The 22,782-nt window shown below is 35.7% G+C and overlaps 4 protein-coding genes across 5 annotated transcripts in view; 2 read left to right on the top strand and 2 right to left on the bottom strand.

The window, feature by feature from the left end:
• Nucleotides 1-409: 409 nt before the first annotated feature.
• magoh (mago homolog, exon junction complex subunit) lies at nucleotides 410-2,021 on the bottom strand. The gene is made up of 5 exons (XM_016495104.1): nucleotides 1,780-2,021; nucleotides 1,365-1,423; nucleotides 1,153-1,263; nucleotides 958-1,040; nucleotides 410-597 (listed from the first exon to the last, which is right to left on the bottom strand). The coding sequence occupies exons 1-5, from the start codon at nucleotides 1,868-1,870 to the stop codon at nucleotides 498-500; spliced, it is 444 nt and encodes a 147-aa protein (XP_016350590.1). The 5' UTR covers nucleotides 1,871-2,021; the 3' UTR covers nucleotides 410-497.
• A 5,031-nt stretch (nucleotides 2,022-7,052) lies between these two features.
• On the bottom strand, nucleotides 7,053-16,468 carry LOC107695269 (uridine-cytidine kinase 2-A-like). Its single transcript, XM_016495100.1, has 7 exons — nucleotides 16,211-16,468; nucleotides 10,354-10,513; nucleotides 9,731-9,827; nucleotides 8,912-9,054; nucleotides 8,686-8,783; nucleotides 7,823-7,871; nucleotides 7,053-7,573 (listed from the first exon to the last, which is right to left on the bottom strand). Exons 1-7 carry the CDS (start codon nucleotides 16,313-16,315, stop codon nucleotides 7,437-7,439), a joined length of 789 nt encoding a protein of 262 aa, XP_016350586.1. The 5' UTR covers nucleotides 16,316-16,468; the 3' UTR covers nucleotides 7,053-7,436.
• A 752-nt stretch (nucleotides 16,469-17,220) lies between these two features.
• tmco1 (transmembrane and coiled-coil domains 1) lies at nucleotides 17,221-20,833 on the top strand. Its single transcript, XM_016495102.1, has 7 exons — nucleotides 17,221-17,424; nucleotides 17,579-17,656; nucleotides 17,799-17,858; nucleotides 18,272-18,318; nucleotides 18,471-18,538; nucleotides 18,684-18,828; nucleotides 20,311-20,833. Exons 1-7 carry the CDS (start codon nucleotides 17,355-17,357, stop codon nucleotides 20,407-20,409), a joined length of 567 nt encoding a protein of 188 aa, XP_016350588.1. The 5' UTR covers nucleotides 17,221-17,354; the 3' UTR covers nucleotides 20,410-20,833.
• An 885-nt stretch (nucleotides 20,834-21,718) lies between these two features.
• Nucleotides 21,719-22,782, top strand: part of LOC107695268 (aldehyde dehydrogenase family 9 member A1-A-like) — a 16,721-nt gene continuing 15,657 nt past the window's right edge. The window contains exons 1-2 of one of the 2 annotated variants that reach the window (XM_016495099.1): nucleotides 21,719-21,860; nucleotides 22,220-22,371. In XM_016495099.1, coding sequence (XP_016350585.1) covers nucleotides 22,221-22,371 — 151 coding nt within the window. In that variant the 5' untranslated portion in view covers nucleotides 21,719-21,860; nucleotide 22,220. Of the gene's footprint in view, nucleotides 21,861-22,214; nucleotides 22,372-22,782 lie in introns of both variants that reach the window. The other variant, XM_016495098.1, reaches the window with a different exon arrangement.

The raw sequence follows: 22,782 nt of genomic DNA, 5'->3' as shown, positions 1-22,782 counted from the left end.
TGACATTTTTGCAGATTTATTAAAAAAGAAAAACTGAAATATCACATGGTCCTAAGTATTCAGACCCTTTGCTGTGACACTCATATATTTAACTCAGGTGCTGTCCATTTCTTCTGATCATCCTTGAGATGGTTCTACACCTTCATTTGAGTCCAGCTGTGTTTGATTATACTGATTGGACTTGATTAGGAAAGCCACACACCTGTCTATATAAGACCTTACAGCTCACAGTGCATGTCAGAGCAAATGAGAATCATGAGGTCAAAGGAACTGCCTGAAGAGCTCAGAGACAGAATTGTGGCAAGGCACAGATCTGGCCAAGGTTACAAAAAAATTTCTGCTGCACTTAAATGATTTTAGCAAATGGCTGCAATATAACAAAGAGTGAAAAATTTAAGGGGGTCTGAATACTTTCCGTACCCACTGTACAAATGTTGAAAATAGCTCAAACAATAACTAAAACATGACTTTCATCCAGAATAAAAGCAACTGGGTAGTTAGATGGGCTTGATTTTGAAGTGGAGGCCGATGAGACTGAATACAAGGCATTTGAGATCCTGGACCAGGTAGTAGAAAACTCTGAGTCCTTCTGGGTCCCTGATGATCAAGATCACAAATATTACCAGTCTTATAATACAGAGAACAAACAGTGAAACTGCAGAGTGCTGCATTGCTTGAGAGTAGAAAAGGGAAAACAATAGATTGCATGACAATACAGAACAAATGAAGCAGAAAAGAACTACATTACAGTAAATCATTTAGCAGATGCTTTTTATCTTAAGTGATTTGCAAATAAGCAATTTATCATACAAAAGCCAATAAAGCTTGTTTTACTGCAATGCCAGGTTTCAAGATTGACACGATAGTGCAGAAGTGAAAATGCAGTAAAGCAGAGAGAACAAGAGGAGATTGTTTATGAACTAAAAAAAAAAATATCCATCTATGAAATATGCTTACTTGGACTGGTTGACATCAATTAAAGATCCAATTTTGGAAGTTGTGAATGAAATGTGTTCATCACCGATGACAATCTCCAGTTCCTATAAAGCACAAAGAAGAGCAATTAGGATGCGGAGTATTACACCACACATGGAGACCAGAGCAAGGGTAAAATAAATAAATAAAAGCAAAAATATATATATTCCTACAAACCTGTCGCCCGACTCTGTCTGGAGGAGGCCACAAGGCATCGTCTTCTTTTGTGATCTCACTGTCATCAATGATTCTCTTCAACTCTTCCATCACACTTTTATGAACATATGCCTGAAAGAGGGGGAAAATATCTCATAAGCTACAAAGCCTACTCTTCAACGAAAATGACCAAACGTTGGGTGTATGTTACGTCATCACGCAGCTGACTTTACCTCTTTTCGGATCATGACGTCGTTCTTGTAGTTACTGTTGTTTGCATATCTCAGTTTGCCTGCATGAAAACAAAATGCATATCATATAATATAAATCCATATATTATATGAAATCTTGAGAACTTTTATGAGAATATTTAACCGTCACTGAAATATTATATCATAAAAACAACAAATTCCTAGCAGAAACATAATTTATCAAGGTAAACTCGCAGTTTTCTCAAATGTTAGCTAACATGTTGATTTGCTTTTCTGCACAAACAGCCCCTCTACTTTCCTGTTACTACACAAATTAACCAGTAATAAAAGTTCAAACAGCTTTAGAAAAACGTTTTCGGCCTAGTAAAAAAGCAAGCACAGATTTCAATAGAAAGACTGTTAGCATATTAGCAAGCTAAGTTGGCGCCTGACTTACCGTCTGGTCTGAATTCAAACTCCAGAAATTCGTGGCCGAATTTACCTTTATGGCCCACATAGTACCTCAAATAAAAGTCACTCGAGGACATATCTGTGCACAGTATTTAAGTAAGGTACTATATACCTAAATTACAGCACGGACACTCTTCCTTCAATAAATGGCTTGAGGAACGACCAATATGGAATCGAATGCGTACTGCAGGTCGCGGTGTGACGTCAGACAACACCGGTCGCACAATGATGATGCTGCAAGTAGGCCGAATGCGACCTCCCTTCTTCTTCTAATATTTTTATTTATTTTATTTTTTTTATTTAGTCATTTAGCAGACGCTTTTATCCAAAGCGACTTACAAATGAGGACAACAGAAGCAATCAATTGTAGTATTAAAACAACTAAAAACAGATCCAAAACTAAAAGCTAAAACTTTATAAATACTACCTATACACATTTTAAAAATAAAATTTTTTACGAGCATAATAATGATTCTAACATAACACTAAGCCAAACACCAAAAACAACTACATATATGTTTATGTACAACCACACACACATACATATATAAACATACACATTTATAAATTCAATATATATATTATTTTGTATTTCAAAACTTTTTTTTTTTTAAATTGCTTGAAGAACATAAATACCAAATAAATAACAGTAAGAAAAATCTTAATACAATTCAAAGAAGTCCAAATAGCAGCATAACAAAAATACATGGATAAACAAAATAAACATAACAGGAAAAGTAAGAAATAAAAACAAATAAATACAGGGGGGGAAAACAAAATAAAACTACAATGCAAGGGGCTTAATCATCAAAAAATACCTTCAAAAGATTACATAGTTTAAGGGCTTTTTTTATGACGCATGAGCTTTAAAGATTTGAAGAAGACCATTAAATATTTCTGGAAAAGTACGGTAATAAAGTGGGGGTGTTATTAAAGAATCTGCATTTATGAATGAAGTAATTGGCCAAAATCACAATATTATTAACCAAAAATTCAACATCACAATTCCGACAAAAGGACAAATATTTTACAGTTTTAAAATCAAAGTCAGGTATTACATACTTCAAACTTAACCAAGCATAGAGGTCATCCCATAATTTTTTTGAGAATTTGCATAAATAAAACAAATGTTCCAATGACTCTATGTCTGCTTCACAAAAGGTGCATCCATTACAATCCAAATTAAAGCTGCAAGCAGCGATGAACGGGCCCTCGCACCCGGGCTCACCGCCATGGGGTGGCTTTAGTAAAACAGCGAAAGGCGAGCATTATGCATTTAAAGTGGTAAATATAGGAGGAATACGTCAAAGTCATTTATATGTGCCAATCTTCCTGCTGCCAGCTGGTGGCGCTATGACTATAACTGGATTTTGGCATGTAGATTTCTTCACTCCAGCACTTTTATCAAACATATGAAATTTGGTGCAGATTGAACATGGTATGTTTGAGTTAGTATAAAGCACGACGTGTCCTATTGCCAACAGGTGGCGCTATGATTATAACTGAATATTGGCCTTTAGATGTCTTCAGGCCATGACTCTTTCCAAATATGTGAAGTTTGGTGCAGATTGGACGTAGCATGTTTAAGTTAGTGTGAAACAAGCCATTTCCTGTTGCCAGCAGGTGGCGCTATGATTATAATGGAATATTGGCCTTCAGATGTGTTCAGGCCAGGACTTTTATTGAACATGTGAAGTTTGGGGAAGATCTGACATTTTATGCCTGAGTTACAACAACTTCTATTCCCATGGCGAGACATCGAAATTTGTCACGGCGCCATGGACACGTCCTTTAACGAAAACTCAAGATCTTCGCAATTTAACATTGCAAAGGCCTTTAGGTTATACTGAACAACTTTGGTGTTCATCTGAATTAATCTCTAGGAGGAGTTCGTTAAAATACAACGTCTGAAAATGGCAAAAATGACACAAAATTTGCCGAGAAAATTAAAAATAACCCACTTCCTGTTGGCTTTCGGATTTTGCTCCAATATTCTTTTTTTGTAGGTATTGGTGTGTTACATGTGTGTACCAATTTTCGTACATGTAGGTGAAATGTAGCTCGAGGCGCACTCCGTTGAAAGTTTATAGATGGCGCTGTCGAGCCATTTTGCCACACCCGATTGAATATTGGCCTTTAGATGTGTTCAGGCCAGGACTCTTATCAAACATGTGAAGTTTGGGAAAGATCGGACATGTTATGCCTACATATATATATATATATATATATATATATATATATATAAAGAAAAAAATAACCATGCGACCTCCCTGAACCTGTTTTGCGTTGTTGTATGCTTTCATGTTATCTTTGTGCTAATCTATACCATTGTGTAATTCTGTCCAGTTTGCAATAAAGTTCCTAAAAGAGAGGGATTTACTCTTTAAAGTCTTCTTTTCTGATGTAAGCAAATGTGATTACAGCATTCAGGTAACCATGTGTTGAACTGAGGCAAAGAGCACGAGTACAAAAACTTTTATTTAATGCAGCTTTGCTGTCAATCACTTTGTTATACAAATTTCTGCAATTCTTTACACATGTACATGATGATACAGTTATCATGGATTTATTTAAACACAGACGCTTGCCTGTGAACGCTTAAAAGAAAGAAAAAAAAAAGCCAATCCACAGATTCAAGAGTAACATTTCAAGATAAAGTGTTATTAATATCCATTGCAGTGTCACAGAAATGCTGTTTTAAAGCCTTGCAACTGTAGTTTGTTTGATCCAGTAACACAAGCATGCAACCATTTCTGATTTTATAATAGTTTTGGCTTTATTTGCATTTTGCACCCGTTTCGCAAGCACCAAAACTCAAAGGCAACAATAATTGAACATATCATACATCGTGCAGAACACCATACTTTTGAAATCCCCTCCGAAGTCACCCCACTTTGCAACAAGACAATCTGTTCCAGACTAGGATTTCTTTCTAAAATCAACATAAATGCATAAAGGTTGTAACATATTCTGGTAAAAACAGTATTTGCTATAATTACAGACATTAGTGTGGGAACCAAACTAATTGATTGCACATTAAACAATGTCATCAGTTTACATCTTTGGAATCCCACAAATTTCAGAAAAACAATACTATATTTGCATCACTTTCTGTCAAGTAGGATTACACACTGGGTGTGCAAGCTGGTAAAATAGAGATGATAACAGTTATGAAATCATGATTTTATTCACGACTGAACTGATTGTGTGGGGAAAAAAATGTTCGTAATGTGTACTGCATTTTAAAAGCTGGTGTTCAAATCTGTGCTAATATATCAAAACCTTTTGATGAGCCGTATGGATATCTCTGTTCGACAGATTTGCATCACTTTCTGTCAAGTAGGATTACACACTGGGTGTGCAAGCTGGTAAAATAGAGATGATAACAGTTATGAAATCATGATTTTATTCACGACTGAACTGATTGTGTGGGAAAAAAAATGTTCGTAATGTGTACTGCATTTTAAAAGCTGGTGTTCAAATCTGTGCTAATATATCAAAACCTTTTGATGAGCGGTATGGATATCTCTGTTCGACAGCTTAGATGTTTTAGTAACGAAGTGTTGTTTAGAAAAGTAATATTTACAATATTTAGCTAATGTAACGGCATGAAAATAAAAGGAACAGTCTGTAATTTCACATACAAGAACTTTATGTTGGCACAAAATTTGTTGCTGTGGTTTCAAACAGGTTCTTTTCAAGAATTTTCAAATTAATCTATGAACATACTGATTGAATCACACATGTATTACCCAAACAAATCCAAGGACCAGACGTCAACAAAAGATTTCTAATAATTTATGCAATTTTGACCAAATAAACAGCCTGGGGGTAAGAATGCCTTTGACAACCAAATAAGTATTCAAGTCACAAAATGTTTTTGTTTTTTTTGCATCTGGCTCAGATATGAATGATGACGACTCTGATTAAATGTAATAATCTGACAATTAAATGGCATTATCTGCGAAATGATCATACTCGATCAAATAAATATTCACATCATTCAATAAGTGATCATTTAGAATTTTTACACAAGAATAGTAAATGAGTCACCCTGTATCACAGCAGCAATGCGAATGAAGCCAGCCAGAAAATAAAATTTAGCAAAATAAAAACAATGTTAAATAAGAACAATACGTATATCAATGATTAACCAATTTTTAGTGAAAGTTTCAAGTTTCAAGATCAAAAGGAATGTATATATGAGGTACATTTACAGTCAGGGTCAAGTTTAAAGGTTGGATTGTTCAGTTTCACATCCCTGAATGATTTCAGAGTGCCTTATAATGGCTTCTCTCTGGCTCCAAGATGCAGGAAAACTGAGCTACAGCGGAAAATATATATTGTGTATGAAAATTACATGGCTTGAAATGTAAAAGAACACTAAATTAACTCTTTGGTGAGTTTTGTCAAAGACTGGGCATATAAGAAGTCACAACACAGGTGAAATAATGTTTTTTTTTTTAAATAAATAAAAACATTGCAAGGGATGAAGAAACTCTGAGAATTCATTTCAAGTAAGCATCTCCATTTATCTAAATGCCTTGCACAATAGAGTCATAAACTGTCAAATTGCATTATTAGAGTCAAGGGTACAGTGCATAGTATATGAACATAAATCTCTTAACAAATAGATCACTATTCATGCTAACACTCCACAGCAATGCGGCACAATCAACCACTGGGCTTCGTTTTAAAGTACATGACCATGTTTAATGAGGATCATCTGGCATCTCTGTAAATATTCTACCAATTTTTAAGTACCAGGTTTGTAATTTAGTTCTGTTTAATTAGCCAGCTTAGAGCCCTTTTTTATAGGTGTGGTCTCTGATGTCTTCTGTATAGACTCAATTTCAATGTAGATTACAGTCTTGTCTCTTTCCTTTTAGGACAAAAAGTGAGTTATTGTTTTCATTTGTAGTAACTACACCCTGAGAGGCCTGTTGTGATGTAGCAACACTGCCTGAATTGTTCAAGTGAAATGGAGGGATAAATGTTTATCCTTCTGCAAGAAACACTGATCATAGAGGGACATCTTATAAATAATGCCAGAATACTAAAAACTTATTCCATCACTGTCAACCAAAAAGAAGGGATTTTAAAACAACTGTTTTTAGCCTCTAAAGCATTTTCCAGTGAAGAGGTTATTTAAATAAATTTGCAAATGCAGTCCTTTCTAATAAAAGGATAAAAGATTAAAAAATAATAATTAAAAAAAAATATATGTTCAATCCTCATTACCATGGAGTCACTTAATATTTAATTATCTGCATTCCCGCTTTTAGTCAACAAACAGGTACAAAAAAAAATAAAATAAAATTTTTTAAATAAATAGAGGAAATAAATAGAGGAAATATCCATTTTGACCTTTAGCAATCCCAGAACTAGAAGTTTTATTTATCTTTCTAACTCCTAAAACATCAAGTGTAGCCAGTCCAAAAGTAAACAAACAAAAAAAAAGGAGGAGGAAGCAGAATTAAATAAAAGGCAATCTTTGAAATTCTTGAAATCTTTCATGATTCTTTTTGTCTTATAAAGTGTTGGCTAATTAACAGAATGCACAAGCAATCCTTCTTTCCTCTTGCATCCATCCTTCACATATTCTTTCTCTCCTGCATTCCCGATATCCTGATGGAGGGCTGGTCAATGCGGCCTGCTGCTGGACTCTGAGGGATGCCGTTTACGAGGTGTGTTGTGGCCATTGAGGTATCTGTTCAAGCGTTTGGTCAAACCACCATTCAGAATATCCTGAATGTGTTGCACTATCAAATTTATGGCAACTAGAGAGAGAGAGAGACATAAACATGCAAGTACAAACATCTATTAAAGTTGCCTTGCAAGTCATTGCTTAGTAAAACGGTGTCAAATTATTTTTTATTATTATTATAAGTGCGGCCTTGCTTCAAAACATTCCTATTTTCAAAACAATATATGTATATCATTAACTGTTCCAAAACATTTCCATATCAAAATATTTGTGTCTCCTCTCTTCCATGGTAAAGTTTGGATAAACACATTTAAAATCTCACCCAGATTATCAGCTCCCCTTGGAATGATCACATCAGCATACTTTTTTGTCTGAAAGAAAAACAGATTAAGTAAAAAAAAAAAAGAGAGAGAGAGACAGAAGCCCTGAGAAAAAAAATTCTCAAGTCAAGATGATGATCAGCAACATTTCCAGTGAGCAAATATTTCGCCACCCACTTCTAGACAAAAAGCCAGAAACATGTTCTATTGTAAACTGTCTTTAATATTGGCTCTGCTTCTGCATAACAGTGTTTGAAAAAAAAAAAAAAATGGAGTCAATTAATGGTCCGTATATACACATTCAATATAAATAAATATTTTCATTTGCCTAAAAAAATAAAATGACCATTTATATTTGCCAAACAGCACAACAAAGAAATTAACATGGAAAAACAAAAACCACATCCAGTTGTTTTACAACTGTTTCAGTTTTTACAGTGTTTCAGTGTTTACATTTTGTGTTGTAAAAATAAGCAAAATTGTGTCAGTGTTGTTCATAATATTGAAAGTGTAAGAATATGCACAAGTTCAAAAGTGAGAGTAAAGACATTTAAGACTTTACAAAAAAAATTATATTTCAAATAAATGCTGTCCTTTCATTTCTATTCATCACTGAATCTGCAAATTATAATGATTTCTAAAGGATCATATGAAGACTGGAGTAATGGCTGTTGAAAATTCAGCTTCGCCAAAACAGGAATGTGTGTGTGAGAGTGTGTATTTTTTATATAATATTAAATAATATTTAGCTTTGCCATCACATGAATGTGTGTGAGTGTGTATGTTATATAAAATAATAATAAAATAAATAAATACAAAACCACACACACGCAGATCATATATGGCAGAAAAGTGTAAAACTCACTGGCAGACAGAACTCCTCGAAGGCCGGCTTAACAAATGTTATGTATTGGCTTAGCACTTGCTCTAGGTCACGGCCTCTCTCACTGATGTCTCTCAGGACTGCGAGCAGAGGGCAATGAGATAAGAGTAAGAGTAAGAGAGAGAATCGTAAGAAGTGAATCAAACTGCACTGAAATACATCGTCCTATCACTACCACACTATGAATAATCGTTGAGTCCTCACACACCTCTGCGTGACAGACGTGTATCTGCATCCGTATCCACAAACAGCTTCATTTGAAACAGATCTCTGATTTCTTGCGAATAAAACATAAGAATGCCTTCAAATAAAACTACATCTGCTGGATAAACAGTGACTGTCTCTTCTTTCCTGCAAAAGGTAAGGAAAACAAGTGTATCAGGATGCAAGAAATACCTGAACAAACAGATTACATAACACAAATCAAGATAAGGCCTGTTTGAAACACTATGCTCAAGTAGCATGTAAGCAAATCAACAGCAGTTACATTCTGGACTGTGTTTCTGCTACTTTCCTGCAGCCGCTGAATATGTGCACCGAAATAAATATGTGCTGCTTACACGCTGCTTTTGTGTGTGGTTTGAAACTCAAATAAATACTAAAAAATCCACACATAGAAACAATGCAATGATAATAAGTTAAATGGATCATATTAAAACTGTCATCATTTACTCACCCTCATGTCGTTCCAAACCCATATGACTTTAGTTAATCTTCGAAACACAAATTGAGATATTTTTAATGAAAACTGAGAGGTTCCAGTCCGTCCTTTAAAAAAACATCCAGGTAACCAAAACGTAGAAGATTCAAAAAGGTTGTAAAATGAACTCAATCAAGCGGTTTAATCAAAGTCTTGAAGAAATACAATTGCTTTATATGATGAACTGATTTAATTTAGTCTGCGTTTTGAAGATTAACCAAAGTCTTAAAGGTTTGGAATGACATGATGGTGAGTAAATGATGGCAGAATTCTCTTTTTTTTGGCAAACTATCCCTTTACGTTATCCAAGATGTGGTCTGAACTGACCTTGAGTGGGTAACAAAGTCGTAGACAGGAATTTGGACAGTTCTTCCCTCCATGATATCACAAAGGGTTTTGACTATCAACTCATTATCAAACGCATCTGTGGGACAGAGTAAAAGAGGATCAGACAGACAACACAGAATTTGTTCTAAGGTTTCTTGACCCACAGGAAATGGGATATAAAGAACAAGCAAAAAGGTGATAAGCCACTTGTGCTGCTGCAGAATGAGTGTGTGTGTGAGGGTGGCTGAGTCAAGCAAACACTCACTCCGACACGCACACACACACAAACAAGCAAAAAGGTAATAAGCCACTTGTGCTGCTGCAGAATGAGTGTGTGTGTGAGGGTGGCTGAGTCAAGCAAACACTCACTCCGACACACACACACACACACACACACACACACACACACACACAGAGAGAGCAAGAGAGCTGCCAAAGTATACAGACTGCATCAACGGTCAGGGTCTGAGCTGTATTCTGCTCACAATAACACACTGCAATAGGCAGGGGTATTTGGCAATGCAAAAGCACACATAAAGAACTATAAATCAGGTCAAGTAAAATAAATCTATATAGAAAATAAATTATGTTAACATAAACATGAGCTTTTCAAACTCTTTTACCTGGGTGGTCAAAATTAAATTGTCCTTTTAGAGCCTTGGCCTTCTGTTCAGAGGTCAGTACCCTGTAGAAACTATCCTGACTGAGGATGGCCACCTGCCTCTGATGATGGTCGATCTTATTCTGACCAAGAAGCTCCATAATCTTCCCACAAACTGATGACTGAAAAAAGACAGGATTGTAGTTGAGTACATATGTGCTCTAAAGCAAGTTTCAGTGAGTAATCTTAATTCAAACTCAAATAATGACAAAATGGGCAATGATTTAATGTTAAGTGTGTAATTTCTGTGGGTGGCCACTAAAATCAGGTAGGAAACCAAAAGCCGGTTTAAACCAGAAGATTTGAATGGTTTGGTTCTGTTCATGTGCCTCATGCACATTTTTTTGAGGACACCAGTGACAGTTTTGGCACTTCTTCCAAAGACATGTCATGATAGTCTAGTGAAGTCATTTAAAAGTTTTCATGAGGGCTGCGTTCAAATATATAATATGATTTTTTTATGATAATCAGCCAAGCAAAGTTGCAGCTAAATTGAATGCCAGTGATGGCCCTGTATTTTCATGTATGGCAAACAGCAGAATTATTTTTTTTTAAATCGCATTTGTGTTCGCAATGTCTTCTGACCCAATTATATACTTTTGAATTATGAACCAAATGAATTTAAACCATCAGCATTGGACACCATAAGGCTAAACTGCTCCTTATCTCTGCTACTGGAAGCATATTTTGTGACAGATTCCCTAGTGTTGACCATTTTCACAAAAGACTGACATTTTAATGAATATGTCATGCACAACTGATTACATGCTAAAAAAAAATAACTCATGGTTAATTTTATCAAATTAATATTTTTTACAATTTTGGACGTATTTCCCTCCACCACCAGCATGAAAAAACTCTTTGGTTTTGCATGAATCACACAGGCTAAATGACAGAATAATACATATTAAAACGACAGCGAATGACTCAAGTGGGATTTTTTAAAAATTAAATACCACAATATGATATTTAATAATCACATTATTTACAACATTAGCTGCTAAAAAAGTTATATACATTTTACTAGGCCATACTTTTAAAACATTAAATGCATTCGGTGCTTTTTATTTTTAGTTTGTTCCAAAAGGTTTATGTAAAGTCATTTATAAAATGTAAGAAATGTAGTTTTCAATAAATCAGTTGGATTAATCTAACACACTTACTGATCTGCACATCATTAATTTTATCATGACAAACCAAGAATGAACCAAGAATTTATATAGTTTTATGCTGAACTGTACTATAGGCTATTTAAACTCACAAGGTTACGTTATGAGTATTGTCAATGGTGTTTTGTAAAAACAAGTGGTGTTTTGACATAAAACAATGACATACATTAAATTCAAATATCACTAAAAATGACTGAAAGAGTCCTTATAGTCAAAATCAAAATTACACCACCCCCATTCAAGGCATAAACACAGAACTTTACATAACAGAACTGGCTCTGTGATTGTACAACAAGACTTAGATACTGTCTTCTGCGTCTCTTCAATCCCTACACGTTCTCGTTTCGCAGACACAATAAATATGCCTGTTAAGAAAACAAAACAAAGAACAAGGAGTATAACCCACACTCACAGGTGGCACATCCTGTAAAAAAAACACAAACCTTGAGCAGTTATGAAAAACATAAGCAGGTGCTTGCTCACACCGTCACTGAGAGATTTCTGCACCTCTCCGCAGCTTGACAATGTCTGGTACACTGACTCTCCTCATAAAAACTGATATATTTTCCAAAGACAGTCTACTAATGGGCCAAAAAAAACCTCAATACTCTGTCATATCTGACCAATATGGAGGACGGAGATACACCCTGATGAGCCAAGCAGAAAAGAGAGAGAAACAGCACTAAAATGCACAAGGTCTATGGTGTACCTTAGATAGCTGACCTAATCATGATGATATGAGAAGTATTACTTTAGCACAACTTTAATACAAAAGGTATTCACATACAAAGTCCAAAAGAACTGAATAAACTTACTGTCACAGTCACTTGATGTATGATATATAAACAGACTAGTAAAAGCTATTATGAAAGAACAGTGAGAATAACTCCATCAAATAACACCGGAAACCACATGCCATGAGTTCAGATCATTAGATCATGTTAAGAGTCAACCACATGTTAATAAAGAGCCAAGCACAAGACAGACGGCAGTGCAGGGATATGCAACTGAATCCTGCGGAGTCTGATGAAACCCTGCTGTATCTAACCTATGTGTATGTGCTCAAATGTCTTACAAAGCTTTCCTTCACCAGCTGCAATGCTGAGTGCCAGTCCCTCAATCCATTTAAAGCATAATCCACAAACAGTCCAAGCTGTCCCAGGCCCTGTGTAAGAAGCTACAAACATATACACCAAGCATACGTTAAGCAAAAACAGCCAGTGATCTGCTCCAAGGCCTGTAATATCTTTCAAAACACAATGCATTTCTGACTTAAGAGTTAGGGAAATAATGTTGTCTTCTGTCAGTAGGGTTGCAAAGGGGTGGAAAATTTCCGGCAAGTTTCCGGAAACTTTCCAAAAATCCCTGGAATATTAAAAAAAAAAATCCTGGAAAGTTTCCAAAATTTCTGGAATGTTTCCGAAATTTACTGGAAATGTTCCACCTTTTTGCAACCCTATCTGTCACACAAAATAATCACAGCACAAACACTAGGACTGCATGAAGTTTCTGTTGCATACAGTTTTGTAAGACATTTACTTGCCTCACAATAACATATAATAGCCAAGAAAACAACGTTTTTATAATACCTGCACCAGGTTCTACACAAAGTTACACCAGTTTGATATGCTGGGTCCTTAAACCACAATGACGGTGACACTCGAACTACATTTAAATATAATGGTGCACTTTTAGTTAACACCAACTGATGTGCATGTCAATTAGACAAGCAGCATGTTGAGCAATGAACAGTACAGCAGTATTTTTTGTATGATTTACTGGTAACACTTTGCAATAAATTCCATTTATTGACATTAGATAGAACACGAACTTCATTATTTAACATGAACTAGCAATAATTCTAAAGCATTTATTAGTAAATATATTAATATTATTTAATGGGCTTGTGCTGACATTAACAATGAACAGCTGTATTTTTTTTACTAATGTTAACTAAAATTAATATATACTGTAAAAAATTAATTGCTCATTGTTAGTTCATTTTAGTTAATGTTCTGACTAATTGGACATTATTGTAAAGCTTTACCAAATTATTCATGCAGGAGTGCATGATAGGAACTGGAGTGCATTTCAACTAGGTCCAATCACACCGGCTTCAACACCACAAACTAATTTATATTATGTAATAATTACATGTTTTTCCACTGTGTTAAAGCCTTGCAGAAAGAAAAAAAAAAGAGCTCAAACACTTCTTTGACATTTGTTGGTACACTGTGCCCAAGATCCATCAACCTCCAGCCAAAGTAAGCTCTAATCCTGCTCACATGCTAAATGGCCTACAGGCAAAGAAAGACAATCATTTACCTTTGAATCATCAGGAGGATACTGAGCAAGTTATAAAACTCATAACAACCTACAGCAGGAAGGAGAAAGAAGCCATGGTCCCCAGAAGTGAGTATATCTGCAGTGAAGTGGGCATCTCTCCTAGCCTAGCCTGTCACTGGCCCCTAAACTAACCTTGCAGGACAGCCAAAAAGCAGCTTCTGCTGTTGCTGACTAAACAGTTCCCTGATTAATTCCCAAGCATTTGTGTTCACCCAACAAGCAAAGCTGCCATTTAGAAATGTAATGCGAATGCTACCTAAAGTGCACCTAGTGGGTTGGGTTGTGATGTATGTTATCAACGCAAAGATGTTTCTGGCTGCATTAAACATGGAAAGGAATCACTTGCTTCAGTCAATTATCTGCTTTATTTGAGCAGTTTCAGGATGTAAACAAACTGGTGTCCTTAAACAGCACACCAAGAGCATAACATATTAGCTCCGGACAAAACATGCCTACAAGCACATCCACAGACACGATAACGTACTGCTTGAGAAAGTCTAGTCAAAGCATTTTCACTGAGAAATTAGATAACACATATCTCCCATGCACTGTGGTAAGAGAAACTTGCACACCTGACAGCTGGGAGATATAGCAGTCACAACATAAGCAAACGGAAACAGAAAGGAACAGACACATTATGTACAGAGACATTTTAAATAATGACTAAACAGAGTTGTCAGTAAAACATAAAATGTAAATAAAATTAAAAATGCAATAGCATTCCACATAATGACTTAAACTTCATCATAATTGGCTTTTCCAACATCTATGGCCAATAGTAACATAAACATAATAAGTAATATAAATAAAACATAAATAATCTTGCACAAACACAACACTAATGCTATAAATATATGCTAAATATAAAATAAAACAAAGTACAACAGGTAATATACCTAGACTGAAAATATTCATTTCATTTTTGTCATTCATTTTTTACACTTTCAGTAATATATATATAAAATATTTAATATCATATATATTATAATATATAGATAATAATAAAAAATAAAAGTAACATAAATATTAAATATATTAAAATATAAAATTAAATTAACATTTAAAATATTATTGAAAATAATCATTTAAAACATTTTGTTACCAGGTATGGCGTGGTAACCTTAACCATTTTTAGTTTTCCGTTTACTTTTAACTGTATATTATTTATTTACCTACTCTAAATAACACGAACATATTATCTACAAATATTTCAATAAAGCAAATCAAAAAAACTTTTTTTTAATCAAAAACAAACACGCTTCACTGAAGGAGCCGCTTGACGCATCACTGCGTACGCACGCACGCACGCCGCCTTTACGCACGTAAATGAGGTAAGATGTGACGCATGATGTGTCGCTGACCCCAATATCGTTAACCAACAAAAGCTCCGCAGTTACTCCTCTATATCGTCCAAATTCAGTAGTTATTTAGGTTTAACGCTAAACACACATATATAAACTTTTATCTCGTTCTCTTGTATCATCACACACCGTTAGCTCGTAAAACAAAGAGACCGTGCGTAACTGTTATCATAACTGTTATCCTAGCAGACGCAAGACATCCTCCGGCGCGGACAAGGTTTTATCCACATATAACCGCAAAGTTAGACTTTCCTCACAACGCGTTGTATATTTAGCTTAAGTAAAACTGTAATTAGGGTGTTCGACAGCTGATGGGATTTTAATGAATCTGATGGAATGTCGGAGGGATTGTGGTGATTTATCCGGCGCAAGTGTCATGCTATTTTCTAACAACAAAAGACAGCCGTAATTTGCCTAGACACAACAGTGCCTGATCCATAACAATCCTGTTACTTTTCGCAAGTGAATTAAACTGGATTTAGAGCATTTTAGGTGAAAATAATAACACTGATTAAATGCTTATTAATAAGTTGGTAAGTCCACCATCGCCATAGTGCATAGCGACGGTGTGTGGGAGCTGTCTACATCAGGAAAATGACCAACATCCTTGTTTTTGAGGGACACATACCAGCGAAGTATTTATTATATTCTGTATAACAGTTTTAAAAATACTATCCCTATTTATTAGGTTTTTTTTCCATCTAAATGATTAAACTTGATTTACAAATAAATAAACTAGTCAATTAGATCACTCCTTAAATGCAGAAAAAGTCTGTATGTCCGTTTTTACTTCGGACATGTCAAACCATTTCGGGTAATAAAATAAATGTGCACATTGATGATTCCGTGACAATGAGCCACGCGGTCGGTGTGCTCTCATCTCTCTGACAAACACAAAACAAACGATAACTAATATTCATGTAAGGTAAAGCAGAATGCCAACCTTGCCGCTGGCAGTGCCGCCGGCTACCCCGATGAGGAAAGGTTGCCCGACAACATGCTCATTTTCGGCTTGATTGCCCAACTTGCCGTCTCTGTCTCCAGTCATGCTGTCAGTGCGCACACTCACACTGAGGCTCTGGGCTGCTTTAACCACGACAAGCAGCGGCGCTCCTCCTCCCTCTTCATTTCAATTGTGTCTAACCTTTTCCTTTGGAGCGTTTGTGTGTGATGTTACATTTGTTAGTAGGAATTAGTAGAGCTCTCTCCACTCAAGGTACACTCATTTAAACACTTTATAAAAGTGTTATATAAAAGTGATTACTTCTTCATTTATATATACAATGTACAATGGTCTTCCCACAATATCTTTTGCAATGGTGTGGCGCCAGCTCTTGAAATTGATGGTTCAGTGATGGAGTATTGGCTACAACACGGCTGTTGAATACTATTATTTATAAGAAAGCAAAAAGAAATCATTTTTGAGCTTTAGAAATACTGTTTGGATTTTTTTAAAATCAAACTTTTAAACAATTACATAGTATACTAGAGTCTTGCCTTTATACTTAATATTTTTTGTACTAAAATTGTGATACGAGAGAGTGAATTGTTTATAATATAACAATATAATGATATATGATATCATATATGATAATGATATGAATATTAAGTATCTTCATATTACAAAAATAATTTTGAAGGAGAGCACAGATTCATAGTCCCTACTGCTTAATTTGTTTCAGTGGCTATGAAATTGGCCATGTAACAGTAAATTGTTCAATTAATAATACATTAAATTTATATAGGCTAGTGCACTACATTGCAAGGCAATCTTAAATCCTTTTTTTTTTTAATCGCATCCTTAAACAATTGAAATCCACGAGCAAATGTCCATTACTATAATTTAAAAGTTTTTAAAAATAGGTTTTAATCAATTCGTCATCATTTACCTATCCTGCCAAAATATAATGCCGGGTCACTGCCACTAGTAGGAGGTGTGGAGTCATGATTTCATAGTGAAACCACATTCAGCACCCACGAGGAAGCTGGGCGCACATTGATGATATCATCACAGTAATGCTGACAATGCTACAGTAGAGCTTGTGGCTCACCCAAAGTGTTATCAGTATCCTAAACGTTTTTCCAAAATGAGCACAATGTTTGCAGATACCATCCTGATTGTGTTTATATCTATTTGCACAGCATTATTAGCGGAAGGTATGTACACGCTAAGCTACCTTGAAATTGAGTTTTGCATGTCAGAAATAAGTAAGCGAATGCCTAGGAAAATGTCCGAAGCTCAGCAAATACAGGACAAACGCACTAGCTCTTGTAGTGCCGGATAACAGTTCGCCCTGCTCTGTTTCTACAGGAATAACATGGGTTCTGGTGTACCGCACAGACAAGTACAAGAGACTAAAGGCCGAGGTTGAAAAACAAAGCAAAAAACGTAAGTTATATGAAGGAGGCATGTTCTTCTTCTTCTTCTTGCTTTACGGCGGATCGCAGACTTCTAAGTAACGAGGCATGTTTGTCCTTTGCATGGATTTAATACATGTGACCAATGATTACAATTCTGTAACATGTTTCAGTGGAGAAAAAGAAAGAGACAATTACAGAATCAGCTGGGCGTCAACAGAAGAAAAAAATAGGTGAGATCATTAAAATGATTTTTGTTTATGATTATTTATGTAGATCATGATGATGATTATTACTATTAACAAATATTAAAATAATAATTATTACAGACAATTAGTAAAAAAAATTTTTGTTTCTGTTATTATTAACAATTAGTAAAAACGTAATTGTTATTGTGCAATATAAATGGAGCATTACTGTAAACCAGGGGTGCCCAAACTCGGTCCTGGAGGGTCGGTGTCCTGCAGAGTTTAGCTCCAGCTTGCCTCAACACACCTGCCTTTAAGTTTCTAGTATGCCTAGTAAGAGCTTGATTAGCTGGTTCAGGTGTGTTTAATTGGGGTTGGAGCTAAACTCTTCAGGACACCGGCCCTCCAGGACCGAGTTTGGACACCCCTGCTGTAAACTATAATGTTGTATTCAACAGAGAGACAAGAGGAGAAACTCAAGAACAATAACAGAGACCTGTCTATGGTATTCTAATATTTTCTATTGCAGTTCTCAAATTTATATCACATAATTAATTATTTTATGTTATTTCTTATTCATTCTCATAGTTAATGTGGTGAGCTGTCTAACAAGTTACACTTTGTTTTGGAATTGTGTTAAAGATATTTTAATTGCAGGTCCGGATGAAATCGATGTTTGCCATTGGCTTTTGCTTCACTGCTTTGATGGGCATGTTCAATTCCATGTATGTGTACCCATTCAATGCATTATCACAGAGGCGCTTTGTTATAAATGTTCAATAATATCGTAGGTTAATAGTGGTATGATTTGCTAAAGTTACCTGAAATCACTACTTAACTTATGTGTTTACATTTTTTTTTCCATTTCAGCTTTGATGGTCGTGTTGTGGCCAAACTTCCATTTGTTCCGTTGTCATATATCCAAGGCCTCTCACACCGCAACCTCCTTGGTGAAGATTACACTGACTGTTCCTTCATCTTCCTCTACATCCTGTGCACCATGTCAATTCGACAGGTAATGTTTATCTATTTTTTTATATATATTATTTTTTCCATATTTTTGTGAGTGAATGGAGCATGATCCAAGTTGTAATAATGTAATGGCAGTTTTGAGGGAAGAGTTTTCCTATTGTGTAAGATCATCCTGGCTGCTGTGATACAACCAATCTTAATAATGGTAAATGCATTTTTTGCTATGTATGTTGGGTACCACTGATTTATCTCCAAGAAGGCATAGTTGTGGTTCCACAGGTAAATTAAAGCCCAGCCATGCTTCGAGTAATCTCAGAATTTTACGCCAGAATGGCTTAACTAAAGAACGTTCCCAGATCATATGTAAATAAGTGCCCTCTTCCTTACATTTCCAGCATAGATTATTTCCAGCTATCCCCATCCTGTAAAGTACAGATGGTGTATAATAATATCTATGTACTGTTTTGTGATGAATTAATTTCCACCTAGCTTCCCTTATGTTCTTACCCACATTAAATATGATATCCAGCCAGTCATTATCATGAATACTAATCCCTAAATCCTTCTGCCATATTGTTTTCAGGTTATTGCAAGTATCTGCAGTTACACTTGGCATTAATTTGTAACACAGAAGCAGTCTGAGCTTCGCGTGCTAAATTAAGATAGGCATACACAGGGTTATCACTTTGAATTTGTTCTTGACACGGTGTCTGATCTGCAGATACTTCCAAAAATTATACATCCTCACATCCAGTAATCCAAGGCCCCCCTTGTCCCTTGGGGAAACAATTTACTCATTTTAATCCAGGGTCTTATTCCTTCCCATAGAAAATCCTTGATAATTTTATCATATCTTTTAAAGATAAGGGTCTATAATGTTCACAGGTATCATCATGGATATTTAATTGAACTGTGGAGCAATAACCATTTTGACAACATTCACTTTACCCCACAGAGAAAGTTTCAGCTGTTCCTATTTGTCCACATTTTTTATTTTTTATTTTTTTACAGCAGTGCCAGTTGGTCATAATTCAGCATTATTTTATCCTCCAAATTTTGAGTTAGTTTAACCCCATGGTACTTCATACCCTTTGGAATCCATTTAAAGCCAAATTGGGTCACTGTATGGGAATGACACGTTCTAGATATTGGCATAGCATCAGATTTCTCACATTACTGGCTGCTGACCTTCCCTTGATGAAGCCCACTTGGTCCATATGAATTATAGCCTACTTGGTAGAACCTTCTCCAACCGTGAAGCCAAAATTTTTGCCAACACCTTACAGACCACATTAATAAGGTTTACTGGTCTAAAATTAGCAGAATCATTTAAATCCCTATCCTTTTTATGTATCAGTGTTATCAATGCTTCCATGAAAGTACTAGGTAACACTTCCGCTTCAAACGCCTCTGTATAGACTTCTGTTAAAATTGGTGCCTATATGTCAACATGGCTTTGACACTGTTCATTCATGTAATGCATGCATGCCCTAACCTTTGCCACTGAATGCTTGTGTTCTTTCAGAATATCCAGAAGATGTTGGGTCTCGCCCCCTCCCGTGCTGCCACCAAACAGGCCGGAGGGTTTTTAGGACCTCCTCCACAAGCTGCCAAGTTTTCATGAACATTTGTAGACAGTGAGATACCTACATAAAAAGATCATACACTCAGCTGAACATTGTGTAAACAGCACTCAATATGAAAGATTGATAGTCAGGTTGTGCAGCTAACGATACCTGATGGTGACCACAGAAGTCATGTGCATTGTGTCTTTTTTGTTTGTTTATTGTTGTTTTTTTTAAATCAGGTAAATTTATCATTTATATTTAGTCACATTTCTAACAGAAAACGTTCCTTGAGGAAAGATAGTTTTGAATGTAAATTCAATCTGAAGCATTTCGGTACACATTTATGTTGCTCAAAAGGCTGCAATGATTCTTTGTTGTAACTATTATAATTTTATGATTACCTACAAGCAATATTAATTAATATAACGTTCATATTTAGAAATTGAGAGAATAGTTTGACCTGTGGATTCTTAGAATGTTTATCCCTCTCTTTTTTTATTGTCTGTAAAAGTTTTATTTAAGTTAAATAAAGGATTTTGTTTAGACCTTAAACCTTTGTGCATTTGTTCCTCTGTAGTTTTTATTATGATTATTATTTCACTATTTCATGTTCAAATTGCATTTGCACTGGATTAAAAAAATTACTAGGAAATTAGTTTTACAGTTCTTCTTTAAAAAAAAAAAAAAGTAAAATGGTATGCATAAGGCGTAGACCAGAGTCATTGTTTTGCAATTCAGAGTAAAGTTTAACTTTTAGCCTTATGCAATTGTGCTGCAATTGTCCCCCACAGGATACACTTTTTGTAATATAGCCACAGATGGTTAATCTACCAGTAATAATGTCCGGATGGTTGCTTGTTTAGGTAAGTATGCAAAGAGCATACATTTTACATATGCTATAGAATTGACGTTCAACATTTCATTGCCAAATTTAGTAGTGCAGAAGACAAAGAAATGTGCTGACGAGTACATAACTAGTGAGAGAAGGAGAGACACAGAAGAACAGCTGTGTGCTACAGGAACAAAAAAAGCTGAGAAGACATGTCCTCCTTGTAATAAAGCTTTTTATGTCCCAGTTAAATTATTTCAAGCTGGAAAGAGCTGATATTGTTGCAATACACTCGCATATTGTTTGTATTGTCTTAGGTTCGGAGTGTCCTTTACAGTTCATGGCAATATAACAAGACTAGAATCATGCACATCAAACGAAAGATGAATATCTGGATGCTTTGCGCAATTCTTGCCTTCTGTTGCTTTCTGGAACTTTGGTCAAAAAAAATGTGTTGAAACCATAAAAATGTGGTCTAAAGGCGGTGCTTAAGGTAACTCACAAATCATTCACACCCACCCTTTATGTAATCAATTCATGGAATCCCGGGCCAGCTTGCCTTGAGCAACAACCACATGCTTTAAATTCGAAAAAAATGTGGAGGCGTCCGCTTTTCGCTCCACAACCATAGAAGGCGAACGATCTACTTTTGTGCAGTAAACAACTTGTGTTGAAAAGGTAAGGAACATGCATTTAAATGACTGTTTAGTGCATTTCTGTTAACATTCTGTTGTCGTTGTACAATTAATGCATAAACTTGATCAATCAGTGCTGCATTCTTATTAGTGAATGTTCACGCAATCGGAAGCGTTCTTGTTTCAATGACCTGTAATGAGGCGTTTCCCTGTTGTGGCAGTGACGAGGATTAGCCAAAGTGTACTGTGCACAACAAACTAGTTATTATTCGACGTCTGTGCATGCTTAACTTTAACGTTGCACGCATGTCGATTAATACCGACACTACTGGAAACAAAATTATATCGCTAATAAGCACTGACATTGACCGAGCATTTTTACGTGGTTCCCGGCCAGACCAGAATGGCTCAGCAAACGCTTCTGTCGCTGCCCGAGTTTCAGAACGTTTCCACCGGTGCTTTGGTGGTGAAGGAGCCGCTGAATTTCTGGGGAGGAGCGAGAGTGAAGCCGAAGGACACGAAGAACTCTGAACCAGTATACGAACCTGCAACTGGTATGATTTTTAAAACTTATAAATTGTTTTTAGGTTCCGTGCATTCTTTTTTTCTAGTTTTACTGTTTTGTTATATATTTACGTGCATCCTGTCACTGTAAACTGTCTGTCAATCATCTTGTCACAGTTAATGTCCTCATATACACACCGCATTTCATACAGTACTCAATTCGTCCTACTGAATTGAAGAGAAAAGGCAGTAGCCCCTCACTGCAGAGAGATTGAGGTCTCTGCAGAGCAAAAGTGGACGTTTTTGAATTTGTGGGTGTTTTCAAACTGCAGGGTGTTTCTCAATCATTCAATCGTTCTTCTTCTTCTGTTGGTTTTATGGCGGGTTGCGAACCAACTTCATAGGTGCATACCGCCACCTACTGTGATGGAGTGTGAAGAGAGTGTACTCCCCTAAATCTT

Source organism: Sinocyclocheilus anshuiensis, unplaced genomic scaffold (genome assembly GCF_001515605.1).
Source record: "Sinocyclocheilus anshuiensis isolate Anshui unplaced genomic scaffold, SAMN03320099.WGS_v1.1 scaffold122, whole genome shotgun sequence".
Classification (NCBI taxonomy): Eukaryota; Metazoa; Chordata; class Actinopteri; order Cypriniformes; family Cyprinidae; genus Sinocyclocheilus; species Sinocyclocheilus anshuiensis.
This window is presented reverse-complemented; position numbering and strand designations above follow the sequence as displayed.

Excerpts from the sequence above, each read along its gene's own strand:
- tmco1 (XM_016495102.1), top strand. The coding sequence starts at position 17,355 with ATGAGCACAATGTTTGCAGATACCATCCTGATTGTGTTTATATCTATT. Across the intron at positions 17,425-17,578 it reads CACAGCATTATTAGCGGAAG|GAATAACATGGGTTCTGGTG; the intron begins GTATGTACACGC and ends CTGTTTCTACAG. Across the intron at positions 17,859-18,271 it reads TCAACAGAAGAAAAAAATAG|AGAGACAAGAGGAGAAACTC; the intron begins GTGAGATCATTA and ends TGTATTCAACAG.
- magoh (XM_016495104.1), bottom strand. The coding sequence starts at position 1,870 with ATGTCCTCGAGTGACTTTTATTTGAGGTACTATGTGGGCCATAAAGGT. Across the intron at positions 1,264-1,364 it reads ACGTCATGATCCGAAAAGAG|GCATATGTTCATAAAAGTGT; the intron begins GTAAAGTCAGCT and ends CCCCTCTTTCAG. Across the intron at positions 1,041-1,152 it reads CAGACAGAGTCGGGCGACAG|GAACTGGAGATTGTCATCGG; the intron begins GTTTGTAGGAAT and ends TGTGCTTTATAG.
- LOC107695269 (XM_016495100.1), bottom strand. The coding sequence starts at position 16,315 with ATGACTGGAGACAGAGACGGCAAGTTGGGCAATCAAGCCGAAAATGAG. Across the intron at positions 9,828-10,353 it reads ATTTAATTTTGACCACCCAG|ATGCGTTTGATAATGAGTTG; the intron begins GTAAAAGAGTTT and ends TCTGTCCCACAG. Across the intron at positions 8,784-8,911 it reads TACACGTCTGTCACGCAGAG|TCCTGAGAGACATCAGTGAG; the intron begins GTGTGTGAGGAC and ends CTCTGCTCGCAG.